The 15,871-nt window shown below is 36.7% G+C and overlaps 1 protein-coding gene across 1 annotated transcript; it reads left to right on the top strand.

Annotated features, from left to right (window-relative positions):
* The first annotated feature begins 2,399 nt into the window (after positions 1-2,399).
* LOC128017173 (acetylcholine receptor subunit beta-like) lies at positions 2,400-15,868 on the top strand. Its single transcript, XM_052602424.1, has 11 exons — positions 2,400-2,576; positions 4,280-4,413; positions 5,741-5,785; positions 6,199-6,308; positions 8,047-8,155; positions 8,810-8,954; positions 9,567-9,752; positions 10,191-10,414; positions 11,429-11,604; positions 14,602-14,749; positions 14,945-15,868. The coding sequence occupies exons 1-11, from the start codon at positions 2,516-2,518 to the stop codon at positions 15,083-15,085; spliced, it is 1,479 nt and encodes a 492-aa protein (XP_052458384.1). The 5' UTR covers positions 2,400-2,515; the 3' UTR covers positions 15,086-15,868.
* Positions 15,869-15,871: the final 3 nt, after the last annotated feature.

Below are 15,871 nucleotides of genomic sequence, written 5' to 3'. Positions count from 1 at the left end.
CCCTTTTTCCATCTTTTCAGATGTTTGTTGTCATATTCATGTCACATTTTTAAACACGAACCAATGTAACTGTTTTACTGTCTAAAATGCATGTTAGTGGCTTCTGTTTTTCTGTCCCTTGAAACAAAAGTTCATATGTCTGTTGTTGGTAATTTATTGGCTTATTTGGTATAAATTGGTGAAATAGTGTGGATATGAGTTGCCATTCAACCTTGTGGGGCAAAGAGTCACAGTTCGCTTACTTACTGGTGACCAAGAGCAATAGACCAGAACTCTTGGCCTGTGTCATGAACATTGATCCCTGCTCTACCAGACGAAAGAGGTCATGATTTTTTATACTCAATGAGCACTGGTTGGAATATATTGCAGAAAAACTGACTGCTGGTTTGTTGCTGTTGACGTAACACACAAAATGTACACACTAAACTGTGTGCATAATAAGTGCCCACTTCTTATATCAGTACAAGCGGGCGATTTGCTTATGGACAATAAGAATCGAAGGAATCCCATAATTTTTGTAAGTTCTGCATGGATTATCCAAGCTATTGTAAAGCAGTCTTCCAAAAGAAAGGAAACTAAACCATAGTACTTTTTTCTTGTCTTCCAAACCATGACAAAGCAAAGGTCTTCCAGTCAAAGCCACAGTGACACTATTTAAAATTTTTATAGCTACTGAAACCAATAACCACCAGGACAGACTCAACAGAATCACTTAAACTTTGGCTTCCCCATCTTACAGAATGAAGAGACATCAAACTGGACCATTTGGACGGAAATGGCACATTTGTTGTTGTTTTTTGCAATCCTGGAAGCAACAACCCAATACAGTCATGCATGAACCAATATTTACTGGACACATTGAAAATGAAAAAAAAAATTAAATTATGAGGACAATGATTCCTGTTTAGTATTTATTATTAACTCACTGTTACTCTTAATACTCTGTTCTGCATACACTCTCAGCCCTGCATTTGCAATAGAACATATATCTATTTCTATAAGTCTATGGGAGACATATTACTGAACATTACTGAATAAAACTAATATATTTGTATGATTGTAAAACCAAAGTGTCATTTGTTTTATTTTCTTCTGGTGAGTCTGTTAACACTCTGTGACAAACGCAATTCACATGTATCATTCAACGTCCTTATTTAAAGTAAAGCATTTCATTTGCGCTCAGGTAAGTGCCAGAGTTAGCTATCTCAATAGAATTTTACAGGCGAGTCCGCATTAGTTATGGGTTGTTAAGTTGACTTCTACAATGATTAAATTGGCAGAGGACCAAACAGTGAATGCGGTGGACCAGAGCCACTTAAGTACAGCACGGCTGAACAGGAGTGCTCAAGTGAGGATGAACAGGAGACAGGTGGCATGTGTTCCTTCATCAAAGTGTCGCTTTGTTCACTTTGTTGCCACGCAAAAGCAAGCTTCGCCAAAGAGCTATTTCCACCTTTTATCCCTCTAACTGTGTAGGAAAAACGTCAGCAATCCCCTGACCTCTGATTTCAAAAGGCCCATCAAAGTGTCAACACTCTAAAGCAGCAGAATAAATCTCATCTTTTAATCTAATTGGTGAGGTAAAGCTGCATAATTCATTTTAACAGCTCTTGTGAATTACATAAAAGTACTGCACATTAATACTACTCGTCTCGAGCCAAAAAGCACCCCAGAACTGTATAAATATGCTGGCATGGATTCAAACACATCAAAACACTTTGCCTTATTTAAAAGCACATTGGGGAAAGACTTTCAGTGACGACTTCAATATGGGTCGACATGAGCGCTCTGCCTTTTTTGTAGGATGCAGGAAATAGTTTGAATTGCTCTTGATTTTGAATGTGTCAGTGCAGGGGCGTACTGACCATCTGGACTTTCTGCAGAAGTCCAGCCAGCGGCCTGGCTAGTTCATCATAAAAGAAAAAGAGTCAAATTAAGTGACGTTGATGGCGACAAAAGGGGGCACAAAAGCAATCTATTTTTGCTATTTTTACACACACACAAAAAGACTGTAACAACACAGATTCTTTATCAAGGTGTCACAAAATTCATTAGAGATGTTATAAAGTTATGTTTTAAAGATAATGTTTTTGACAAAAAGGCATGAATAAAAATACAAATAAAAATTAAATGTAAAGGTATATGAATTAGTACTCTTTACAATGTTTATGAAAGAAGTCTGTCAAGCTCACCAAGGCTGCATTTGTTTGATAAACAGTAATATTGAGAAGTAATGTAAGTTTTGACAACTTTTAACTGTTTTATTTTATTTTTGTTTAAATCCCACTTTTGATTCGCATAGTTCTTAAACATAACAGATATTTTGCTAATATGAAAATGCTGTTTTATCAGTAAGACGCGTGTGCGCGCGGCCGAGTGCGTCGAGTCTGTAACCCGAGCTCAGTGACAGCAGTCTGACTTAGTTGTCGTTCACTGTGTGCTGGAACAAACACGGATGGACCCACACGTTAACTTTTTATGAAGATATCACTGTAACTTAATTCGCTGAATCACCATGAAGGCCCAGGACTGGTTTATTGTCACCTGCTGCCTCTGTGCCCTGAGCGCAATCGCAGGTAAGGTTAAGTTTCCAAAGTGAATTTGTCGTGTGAACACCCAGTAAACTTTAAAGTGACGTCGCGTCTGATCTGATATGATTACCTGATAGTAAAGGGGGGTTGAAAAGAGCATTTAAACGCTGCGTCTTTGGAATTGGTTTGGTACTTTTTCACTTGTAAATTGTGAATTGCGGGATAACTCTCCAAACAAATCATCGAACATGTTAATTCAGTCATTAGCCTAAAGCATTTTAACTCAATTCACAAAATCATAGTTTACCTTTCTCGCTTCTAGTAAGCTTTTGATCTAAACATGTTTTACCTTTAAAATAAAATGCATATAGCCTGTAATTTGCATATAATTTCATTCATTTTAATACATAATCCCAGGACATGATTTTACAGTATACTGTAGTGAACCGTAAGTGGTATTACTGTACAATTATTAGTTCTTTCACAGTTCTGCTTTAAAAATTGGCACACAACCTCATGACAGTGGCATATATTTATTGATCACACCTATGGATAGATATTAAAGTTATTAATGTCAGTGTTTTTTTTCTTATATGATGTCTGTCTCATAAGTCTCATTATAGTTCTGTAATATTTTTCATTCAAAATCCCTAAGGGTGATTTGAAACATTTATCTGTCATTGTTTTCTATCGGCTTGACTGATACATAAATGAATGCTTAAACCAAATGTTCCCGTGTTATGTCACGATAATGGTGTGAAAGTATGGAATGAGTCTACAGAATAATTGACCACCTGTAAAAATGGTACCAAAGCGATTTAACATAAAAGGGACATATTCTAAAGAATACAGTTTTTACGAGTACCCATGGGAAAATTGTAAATTAACCACAAGTCAGACTGTCATGGTCTTCAGGACCTCTTTATATTAAAAGCTGGTTGAAAGGTGTTTCGGAGAGGTTAATTGTGGTAATTATTTTAGGGAAGCTTTCAGTGGGACTGTTGAGCAGCAGATGGCATAATCTCTGTAAGGCCTCATTTATTTTACAGTTTAAACGCTCATACAGAAAAAAATAAATAACGATTTCTCATTTCCATATATTTTCTCCCATGGTACTGTCTTTTAAAATTGGAATACATCATTGGGGTTTATTTACTCAATAAAAGCCACTTGAAGTTATTACTCAAAAGAAAAGTCGGTCAAAACAACTGCTGTAAATGTGTACATATTCTCAAAGCAGCAGCCGTTGGTAAGGAAGGTGGCGCGTAGGGCGACATATGTCATTTGTATCTGTCAGTTTGTATTCTGGAGGGCTCGAGGTGGCGAGACTTGATGAATGTGGCGCCCCTAGAAGGCCTGTTCATAGATGCAGCTAACCTTCGAAAGCTTTGGGAAAAAAATGGCAGGCGGGATGCATAAAAACATCAGTGTTGGCAGAGCAAGTGGAGTTAACAGTCGCCCTAAATACTGTGCATGATGCAGGTGTAAGAACACCCAAAACTCTGCGATTGGCTGAGCCTCTTATCTGTTCAGCTATATGTTCAGATTTTTAGATCCATCCATCCATCATTACACAGTACTATAGTCAAAGATTAGGCAGTAAACTGCCCAATACACATGACATTGTGGGCTTTAACCGGCAAAAGATTTAATACTCAGACTCTTTCATATTAAAGGCTATGGGTAGGAGAGAGTTGTGCTGCTGTATCTATCTGCTTTCTCAGAAACACAACAACATATTTTTCTAGGTGCAACAGAAGCAGAAAATCAGCTGATGAAGAAACTGTTTTCTTCATACAATATTAAAGTGCGTCCTGCAAGGAGCCCAGAGGAAAGAGTCGTTGTGAGGATAGGCATGACCCTTTCATCATTCGTCAGCCTGGTATGAAGATGCAAACACACATGGGCAAAATCATTATGAATGCCTGGGCCACAGTGAATAGGAAAAATAAAACATGACTGGTAATGATTGCCGTAAAAAAGGAAGCATAAAAAGTATAGTATGACCTCTTATGAAATGCTGTTAGTTAGAGTTAGAGAACAACTGGTTCAGCTGTTCAGTGTGTGATGTGAAACAGGTCATGCTATCCTTCACTTCCTAACAGTAATATAATAACCATGTTTCGTGTAACAGTGCAAAAGCAAAACGTTTCTAAAAAAGTAAAGTTTATAATTACCTTTTCATTACTCCGAGCATAAAGGAACATGACAGGCTCTCTACAGGCTTTATGAACAGTGATTTCACATGATTTTTGCTTGACCAGACAAATGTGTATCTAAAACAAGATACACGTTGAAATAGTATTAACTTATCACTTTAAATAACTGTATTCAGCCTGGAACCATCCACACATTTAAATCACTGCTTGTATATTAATAATATAAATGGAATATAAAGTGTATATACAATGTCTATATGAGTGTTATGGTGTGTGCTGACCCATCCCCCATGTTTGTGTTCTGTAGTGAGACTGGGACAGCTGACATTCCTACACTAGTTTTAAATAGCATTCAGGACTGTGTACTGATCTGACCATTGAGCCTCAGTTCTTACCCTTTTCTTTTAATCAAATCCCATCACCCCTTCTCCCATTGCAGCCATGGGTTCCCATTATTTGTTTTGACTTTAAACATACATCAGAGGCAGAGAATTTGGGGATCCTTCTTTATAGATATGCTCTTGTTTTTCTTACAAATCATCCATTTAAATGTCAACCATCAAAAAAGACTCATCAGATTTAGAAATAATAAGATTCACTGCTAGTATAATATAGTGTTTGGGGGCTACAATGTTGTTTACATTCACTATGGCTCCTGCTATGGAGGTAGAACAATTTCATTTTCAAGCTAAATATTACAGAGATTCCTTTAAAGTTATTTAATGTGATATAACTTCCCCTAAATAGCATAGTGTTAGGATATTACATCCTAATGTTCATTTTATAGCACTGAAAGTTCCAGATTGCTGCTATTTCTTTGAAACTATTCTCTTTGAAGTAAATATAAACTAAATATTTTTCCATTCTATGTCTAAAATGTGAGTTGCTCAATACATAACTTGTTGTTTACTGAACACTTGAATTTGTGCTATTTCTAAATGTAATATTAGTACTAAAACCACTGATTGCACTGTCTAAACTCATGTTCATCCACTAATTGAATTGATGGATTCTTTTTATTTGTTTTGTTTCATGTTATTTGTGTTCTAGAACATGAAAGATGAGGAGATGAACACTATTGTTATTATGAACTTGGTAAGTTGGCACAATTCCTTCTGGCTCCTTTGTGTCATTTTGAGAAATAACGTCTTCTGTGCAATTTAAATTTATAAAGCGTCATTTGCATTGAAGAAAAGTTATCTGTCATCTATCATAATATCATGTCCTGGGCTAAAGTTACCACACAAGACAAACTCTGACAATAAGAACTAGGATCAATATACAGGAACTTTGAATGCAAATGCAAAATTATGCAAATGCAGTTGATAATATGTGTGTATAGATGTGCAGAGATATTGCATTTGGTATAATTAATGACACAAGTCAGATCATTTGAAATCATTTGATTACATGATGAACTGGTTGTACTTATAATTTCTTTGATGATCCTTATTTATCACATGAACACATACGTAAACACAAACAAACACCCTTTTGTGCTCTTGCAGGAGTGGAATGATTATCGCCTGTCCTGGAACCCAAAAGATCATGGGAAAATTGATGTGTTGCGCATCCCATCTGGAAAATTGTGGCTTCCTGATATTGTTCTCATTAATAAGTAAGTTCTGTGTCTGTGTGTGTCTGTGTGTCTTTGCATATTATCTAAGAGAACCTATGAGTGTCGGGCACATTATCTTGGAGAGCCTTTGCTGAGTTTCTGCAAGAACAGCAGAAAAAACAGAAATTATCAAAGCTTTTGTGAATCTTGTCAAGAGATGTGTACTTTCTCTATCTGTTCCTTTCTCACACACTCTCACTTTAATGTCCAGGTAGACCCCCATCACTGCTGGTGTAAACATACTCCCTCCTTCATTCATCTCTGCTTTATAGCCAATTAAACAACACTGTTATCCACTAGCAGTCTTGCTGGTCCTGCATTCACTCCTACACACACAAACAAATTACATCCCACACGCTGTTCAATGAGGGACATCTTCAAATCCCAAAGCAACATTACCGTAATAGATGGCAAGTTTTAAAGGCCTGGTTTGTGTCCTATGAGGATTATATACAGTACCAGTGCTCTGTGATTTAGGGCTCAAATTGTTGATCCGTCTAAATTATAGGTAATACTCTTACCTTATGAAACAGCCATACAATATGTGGTAAAAATAGCAGAATTTGACAGTGTCATGTTGGTAACTCCAAGCTCCTAAAATGACAGAAAGTAGTCTGTACACTTTGTACACTGTATCCTAACTCATATTATAGCTATGTGTAAAGAACGGATGGAAATATAAGCCATTAATCATTGTAGATCATACATGCATACACACTTAGGGTTACAAGATGATAAAGAGGCAATGCCATTTCCCAGCACCTAGCACAAAGCATACTGAGACACTAAATTTGAATATGTGCAAGTACAGTAACATTTGAGTTATTTTGGTAAACTATCTCTTTAAGCGTTTTTCACAAAAAATGTTTCAGAAGTTAGGGGGACAGAAATATTTTTTTGTATTTTATTATTTATTTTTATTTTTATTATTTATTCATTTATTTTGTCTAATAATAATAATAATAATAATAATTATTATTATTATTATTATTATTATTATTATTATTATTATTATTTCGTATGTCTTTTAACTGCAGCTGGAAAATTACCAATGTATATATATTCTATAATATTTTTCCTGTATTTTCCTAATGACAGTTTTATGAGTTTTTTATACAAACAAACTAAACTTTTTTGGCCATTTTTATCACAGAATAAAGCAGAAAATAAATGTCAGTTATCACTGCATTATACATATACTTTATTTATTTATTACCTAAAGATGACTTAAAAAAAAACATACTGTCGCAAACGTGTGTTGTACTCAAGTTTCATCAGTCAAAACGTTTCTGCTTTTTATTTAACTTAGCTACAGCGATTCTTTCCTTTCTTTTGTCCATATTAGGGCTTTCCTAGCAGGTACCAAGTTTACTTCTTGGAGGCATTCATTCTCAGTTGCCTCCCAGCAAACTCACACCACACTTTCAGGGGTCAGTTAAAACTCAATGGGCTCAGGGGAAGGTGAGAGAGGACTCCTGCTGGTGTTGCTGTTGGACAATGTTTCTTTAAAGAAATCTAGTGATTTGAAAGTGATTTGAATTTTTTATATATATATACTCAAACATGTCAAACTTGCTTTTTGAATCTAATACTGTCATTGTGGACCCAGTCTTTTAGAATTTCAGGGGGGAATGACATAGCAGTGTAACCATCTAAATTGTCTTAATTTTGAGGTTCAGGTTTTTAGTAATGACATACAAGTTTGTTACTGCATTAAAAACCCTGTTTGTGTGTGCAGCAATGATGGCGTATTTGGTGTAGCTCTACAGGTCCACGTGCAGGTCTACAGTAACGGCCGTGTGACGTGGACTCCACCAGCTCTTTTCAAGAGTTCCTGCGGGGTAAAGGTAAATTCTGAAATACAACAGAAATTTAACAAATTACTGTAGATGATGATGATGGGGCAATAAAAATCAAGTGCTCTACATTCTAATTCTTTAAATCAGTGCTCTGAAACATTAACAACATGCCATAAAAATTCTAGATGTGTATTAATCTTACAGGTTCCACTATCATCAGTATTTTAATGTTTTCTTTTACGCACTCATTTTTCGGTATTGTCCTTGTTAATGAATGTTCAGCATCTTTCAGTAAATACTGTAGTAATAAGAGTTAAGTTATGGACGAGACCGTTAAATACTGTAATGAAGTGTAAAATCATAAGAAGTTTAATGATGCATTAAATCACTAGTGTTTATGCTCAGCAGCACTGTGAATATATTACAGTAGGACACTACTGGGGAGAATTTCGTTTACCTTACCTCATATAAGTGAGGATCTCTCACTCTCTCTGAATCTTTTGTACTTGTTTTGTAAATGTTTCTCCCCTCGTTGTATTGCTGGTTTTGTTTGGCCTCGCTCTAGTTTGGCTGCGTTTGATGCTCCGTCTGGTCTTTGCTTGTGTGAAAAGCAGAAAGAGAGATGATTAAAGGAAGATGCTCATCAGACACGCAAACATATTAACATGCACAAACTATTAGTACCTTTTTCTCCATCTGCAGGTGACATACTTTCCTTTCGACTGGCAAAATTGCACCATGGTTTTCCACTCGTATACATATGATTCCTCAGAAGTGGATCTGCAGCATGGCCTTGATAAGAAAGGAAATGAAATCCGAGAGATAATCTTCGACACAGGCTTTAGTGGTAATGGCACTCTAACACTAAAACACTGCTACCTTCTGACATTCATACTGAAAAGTCTGTGGTGTTCATTAATGAACATTACGATCGATCAAAGAATTAATCTCACTGTAAACACCCTTGAAATGCCCTATTAATCTCCCATAACATCTTAACAACAGCTTAAAAACAACCACTGGGGAAAAAAGAAACCACTGGAGGAAATAAGAAACCATATAGAACAGGGGTGCCCAAGCCTGTTCCCGGAGGAGTTGATCTCCAACCCCTAGTTAAACACACCTAAATCAGCTAATCAAGGTCTTTAGACTCACTAAAAGCTTCCTGGCAAGCTCATTTTTGCAGGATGTTGGACCTCTGGGAGCAAGATTGGACACCTCTGAACTAAAACAATGAAGCAATGCCCTAGACACCATCTAGCAATGCTCAGCAACCTTTTAAACATTCAGAAGCTTTGTGAAGCCTTGTTTAAACCTCGCTTTGTACATGATTTCAGTCTATTCCCCATTGACTTACACTGCTTGAATTCACTCAGAATGATGATAATGTATGATATCATAGTAATGTTCCACCATGTATCCAACTGAACACAGTTTTTTTAACTGATTTCTGATCCAGAGAGTGGCGAATGGCACATTCGTCACAAGGTTTCTAGGAAGAATGTGCGAGAGGACCTGTATGAGGACATCACCTTCTACCTGATCATCGAGAGGAAGCCCATGTATTACGTGTTTAACATCGTCCTGCCCTGTATCCTCATCACCATCATTGCCATCTTTAACTTCTACTTGCCACCTGATGCAGGTGAGGAGTGTTTGCTTTTTTATTAAAATTTTTTTATTTCAGATTTGTTGTAAATGGTAAAATAAATCAAATCTGCTTTAAATCCAGAACATAAAAGAGGAGAGAATCAGTATGCACAGAAAATGAATAAATATCAATACAAATGGCCTTAGATTAGATTCATGTTTTATGGACCTTGACCTAATAAATGTCCAATTATTGTCCATTATAAATAGAGTTTATACCTGCAGAGTTAAGCAGGAGACATCTTTCAGTTCCACCAGTTAAAAGGGTAACAAATCATGAAGGGATCATTAGCACAAGTTAATTCCACAGCTTATATAGTTTGGCCAATTAATTCCATTATATACAATTAACCTTATCACAAAAAAAACACATTAAGACTCTGTGTAATTATATGCATGAGTACATCAAGAGAAGCTCTCTTTTTCTTTTCAGGGGAGAAGATGGGCCTTTCCATCAACGTACTGCTGACTTTAACTGTTTTCCTGCTTCTGCTGGCCAACAAAGTCCCAGAAACATCACTGGGTGTTCCCATTATCGTCAACTACCTGATGTTCACCATGGTCCTGGTCACCTTTTCTGTCATCCTCAGTGTTGTGGTACTAAACCTTCACCATCGCTCCCCCAACACACACCAAATGCCCCTTTGGGTGCGCAAGGTCAGTAAAGAAGCCTCTTGTCACAGTGTAAAATAAGATTCCATATAGCATTTGAACGTTTTGCTTTCTACTGTGATGGAAATGTTGAGAAAAAAATAAGCATTTTGCAAAACACAAAACTTTTGTTAGGAGACATCCTTTTGTGAAAATATTGTTGCGTCAGCTGCGTTCAACAAATCGACGGCTATAATGTTAAAATGACAGATGCAGAAAATGTAGCGTTTGCTTATATTAATGGGCACTCCAAAACACCACAATCTGCCAATTACGAACTTATGAAAAAAGGGCTAAAAATGAAAAACAGATAATGCATTCACATCCATGCAAAAATAGATAATGGTTCAAAATAGACAACAATTCAGTTTAGCAAAGAGACCATGCAGCAAAATAAAAGCATCTTTCCAAAAAGCAGCCAATTATGTTAGACTATTAACCTTTATCAGTGGCTGTGAGCTCTACATTATTTAAACTTATTAGAGCCGTGGCCTCTTCATCACACCACAGTGACCCATTTACACCTTATACTGTATAACACCCGCTTCAAGCTACCCAATCACAAGTGTAAAACGTTTCCAAAGATTATAGTAAAAAAGCAGCATTTCTTAATTCACATTCAGTACACTTTTGCAGGACATTCACCCATGACAGCAAGGCCATGTGAAAACAGATGTGTGATGCAAGGCTGAAAGATTATTTGCTGGCCAAGTGCAATCTGTCTCTTTCTTTTAGAGCCTTTGTGAAGTCATTCAGATGAAGCGAGGACACTGCCATCTCTAAGTAAAAGTTGTTTTCAACACTTAGTTTTAAGAAGCACTATTAATAAAAATGCACTAGAAATTATTGTTTTGTTTGCATCATTTCTATTGTGCTGGGAAAAGAGGATGGATAAATTGTTAACATGCAGTTCAAACAGCTCGAAAACCATACACTATTTAAGTAAGTCATCATCTGTTATTACAGTAGATGAATATTAATATAAAAACTTATAACACTGTTAAATTGCATTCTGTTTAGATATTTATCCACATGTTGCCTCCTTACCTGGGCATGCTGCGACCTAAAGTGGAGACCCCTCTGTTTCTTGAGAAACCTGCCAAAAAGGAGAACATCCAAGCCATCAGCAGAGTGGCCGATGAGTACTTCATCCGCAAGCCCAATAACACCAACTTCCTCTTCCCCAAACCCCACAGGCAAGCTCCTGATGCTATGATATTCTCAAACTCATGTTGATTTTTTAAAAATACATTACTGAAATTGATTTGCTGATAATACATTTTTGAATAAAAAACTGTAGTCTGTTTAATTAGAAAAATGCAAAATAGAGGCGTTTTCACTGCAGGTCTCAAGACTCATGGACTCCACTGTATGTGTGTGTGTGTGTGTGCGTGTGTGTGTGTAAACGCCTTAGGGTTTGATTAATCCTTTACTCTCTCTTATACACTTTAAATCACCTCAACCTGGGAATTTCACTCTCAGCGAGCCGTGTGCGTCAGGGGTATTTATGTGTGTGAGTTGGGGGTGAGAAAAAAGGAAGAAATCATCACTAAAATAAAAAGAATCAGCACAAATTGACTCTGACACATTAGACCTGCCTTGCATCAAGGCTCAAGAGAGGCGGGAGGAGACAGGAGAAAGTGTGAGAGAGAAAGGGAAGATGAGAGAGAAATTCAATGAGGCGGCGGTGTCTTGCTTTTTAATTGGTTTTATAGCGTGTTTTGGCACCATTGCCACCATGTTTTAGTCAAATTAGTTTTTCCTGATTAGTCATCTGTGTCTGCTGACGCACAGAGTGAGGAGGGAGGGGGAAGGAAAAAGCAAAGGGATGGAAAAAAAATCTTGAAGACAGACAGAGGATGCCAATGACCTTTTGTTTCATTAATTTAATACAATCTTGTCTTGTGCAGCCACTCGCCAGAATTTTGACTATTGCCATCTACAGTAGCTTATTCTGGCCAAGATATCTAAAACATTAGTTGAGACATACAATATAACCACACTTGCATTTTAAATGTGATATTTACTAATACCAAACCGTTCAAAGGTAAAATTGTTTTTGAAAGACATCTCTTATGTTTATCAAAGTTGTGTTTATTTGACTGATTATAAATACAGTAAAAACTGTAATATTGTGAAACTTTATTAATATTAACTGGGATAAACTTAATAATACAGGTTATCCCTGTGACGATGAAGCTGAATTCAGTAGGTTTTATTCCAGTCTTCATTATCACAGGATCCACACATGGTCACTTTTGATCAATTTAATGCATCCTTGATGAATAAGAGATTTTAATTCTTTAAAAAATATATATATATATATACTCACTCAAGACTGTATGGGAGTGTAAATCTCATCTCAATCATACCACAATATTAGACCGGCGTGGTTTTGCATTCAAATAATGCCATTGCAGAAACAAATCTATATATATATGGCTGTAAGTGTAGAAGAAAACTTTTAATGAGTGCTTAACAATATGTTGTACACTTTAATTTGATTTATAATCTGCTATGATGATGTTAGTGCTGGCTGCACTAGAGCTGGGCTAAAGCTTTCCTCTGCTCGCTTCTCCCAATCCGCCGTGCTCTCAGCCTGGCATTAACGTATGTCTCACTCTAATGGGGTTCCACTCAGGTCACTGAAGCTCACTGGGGAACCACAGACTACCTGCAATGAGCTCCTGTACCAGCACCTGAATACACAAGTGAGGTGTGAAAATATAAATAGTCACACTGACCCCTTGTGGTGGGAAAGAGAGCTGTCGTATCTGAAAAAATGGGGGGCAGTGGGAGAGCAAGAAAGAGGGGATTCTTAATGAAACAGATGTTAGCGAGCAGATTCACAAAAGAGGGATGCCACACATCAGTGGTGAGAAGCAGTTCATCAGCACGTTGGAAGGATTTCATGGGTGGGTGGTGACACCATCAGCGTAAAGCAGGGATTTGGAAAAAGAGAAAGGAAAGAAAGAGAGAACGACTGAGCGAGGGTCTGAATAACTGAGTAAGTTAGTAAATTAAAAGTTTGATTGAATGATTATGATCTGCAGTACACAGTAGGTTGGGTCACCTTGACACAGCAGTTTTGGGAAGCAGTCTTTTTTCTGATTTGGGATTACGTGGGTGCTCACGCACGCACACGCAGCAGGAAGGGCACACAGCCCAATGCATTCTAAGGCTTTAAACACTTGCACCCTTTTCTCAAGGACAAAGTAATGTGATCCCCCACGGATTTAGACTTGCTGTTTGAGGTTTCAGGCTGTGTTCATAACTTCCTGATACAGTCCAAGAAATTTACTGAGGTTAACTCTTAAAGTCATCATGGTACCAAAATGGTCAATTCCTGTTTTTTTATGGATTATTGCAGTGTTTATCATAAAGTGTGCACATCATTAAATTATTGTGCTCATAATGTTTAACCAAAATAAGTTCCCCCTCCCCTCAAAAATATCTCTTCTCTTCTGTGATAAGGTATTCACATGTGCAAGGGTGAGATAATAACCTCTCACCTCATTCACATGAGATTGTAGCAATAGCAAATTCAGTCTGGTATAGAATTTCCTTTGAAACAATTTTCACTCAGAAATTGCTAGTAAATTTCACAAATAATTATAAAGAAATGGCAAGTACCACATCAAGTTAAACTTGCGATTTTTTTAGTAGAAAGACTTTGAGACTTATTTTTTAACATACTTCAGTAACCTTTGTTTTATTTACAACTTTAAAAAAAATACAGTGTACTAGTATTAGGACAAGTTTTACCACAAACAATAACTTTATATTTTATATTACATTTTTGTATTTGGAAGATGCTTTTATTCAAAGCAACTTACATTGCATTCAAGGTCTATATTTATTCAGTTGATGCATTTCCTAGCAATCAAACCCATGACCTTGGTGTTGCTAGCGACATAAGAATATGTTTAATATGGAACAGAACATTCCTGGTTTATTTGTTCAAATATTTGAATGTAACTATCACTATTATTGAGTTAAAGTATGTACAGTAAGTACTGTATGTTCTGTGGTACTATTAGCTTTCAGTGCATTGGTTTAGCATTCTCATAAGCGTTTGCATGTTTATATAGAGTAGGTTTCTGGGCAGTGCACACATGTCATGCGTGTTCTGAATTCTGAAAATCATTGTTGTAATGTGTGCTGATATTCTTCCTCTATTCCCTGTGCTGCAGGTACCAGCCTGACGGTCAATGCACCGACCTGAGGAAGTTCATTGACGGCCCCAGTCATTACCTCTCCCTTCCTCCAGATCTCAAGTCAGCCGTAGAGGCCATCACTTACATCGCAGAGCAGCTGCAGGCGGAGAAAGATTACGAGGCTGTAAGTGATTTGTGATAACTATAGCCAATTGTGCTAGAATTATAGGTTACTTTTCCTGCTTCTGTCTGTGTGTCTGAGCTTTGTAAATCGTTGTTCCCTTTGTTCTCACTGTTTGCCATTACCAATCATCTTTTCATTTTCCTTTTTTCTTTCTCTACTTTCTCTCTTCTTTTCCTCCCCGCGTCTGCCTCTCAGTTAAAGGAGGACTGGCAGTATGTTGCCATGGTGGTTGATCGACTCTTCCTCTGGATCTTTGTGATTTTTACCACCCTTGGGACACTGGGCATTTTTGCTGATGCCAGCTTCAATGCCACACCTACTGACCCCTTTCCCTAAATCTTATGGTTGTTCTCTCTAGCCTTGAACTTTTCACCTCTAAAACAGTGGCATGAGATGTGTTAGACACTGCTGCGTGTTCAGTACACATTTATGGTGTTGTAATGAAACAGAAAGAGCACTGCAATTCATTCACGCAATATTTCTGTAGTTAAAGCAGTCGTAAAAGCATAAAAACAGTTATACTGTCGCTGAGTTAAGTGGGATTTGTTATAATCACATATATATATATCTAATCCAAGAATCCAAATAGATATTTCTTGAACACCAGATCATATACCAAGATATTAAAATAATTTCTGAAGTATTATATGGCACTGAAGAATGGAGTAATGGCTTTGTCTTCACAGGAACAAATTACATTGAAAAAAAAAAGTATTTTAATTGTAATGATATTTCTCAATATTACTGTTTGTGCTGTATTATTTTTTTAATCAAATAAATGCAGCCTTAGTGAGTATAAGTGACTTCTTCCAAAATCTATACTGAACCCAAACTTTTAAATGGTAGTGTATTTGCATCTATGCATAATGTGTAAGAAACGGTTTAGAATCCCAGTGTGATGTGTGCTCTTAAATGTGTGAATGCTGTTCTAGTTATTATCTAGTCAATATTTTTTAAGAAACTTCTATGTGATTGATAAGAGGGGGAAAAATTTTTTTTTTTGTTTTTTTTTTGTTACATGAGCAGTTTCCCGCACCTTTTACACATTGTATATGAATATCCTCTACCATGTGCTTGTCTGTGTATGCAAATAAAGTGTAGCCCAATATATAGTTAGTATAT

This window comes from Carassius gibelio, chromosome A7 (assembly GCF_023724105.1).
Source record: "Carassius gibelio isolate Cgi1373 ecotype wild population from Czech Republic chromosome A7, carGib1.2-hapl.c, whole genome shotgun sequence".
Classification (NCBI taxonomy): domain Eukaryota; kingdom Metazoa; phylum Chordata; class Actinopteri; order Cypriniformes; family Cyprinidae; genus Carassius; species Carassius gibelio.
The sequence above is the reverse complement of the archived record's forward strand: the minus strand, read 5'-3'. Positions and strand labels throughout refer to the sequence as shown.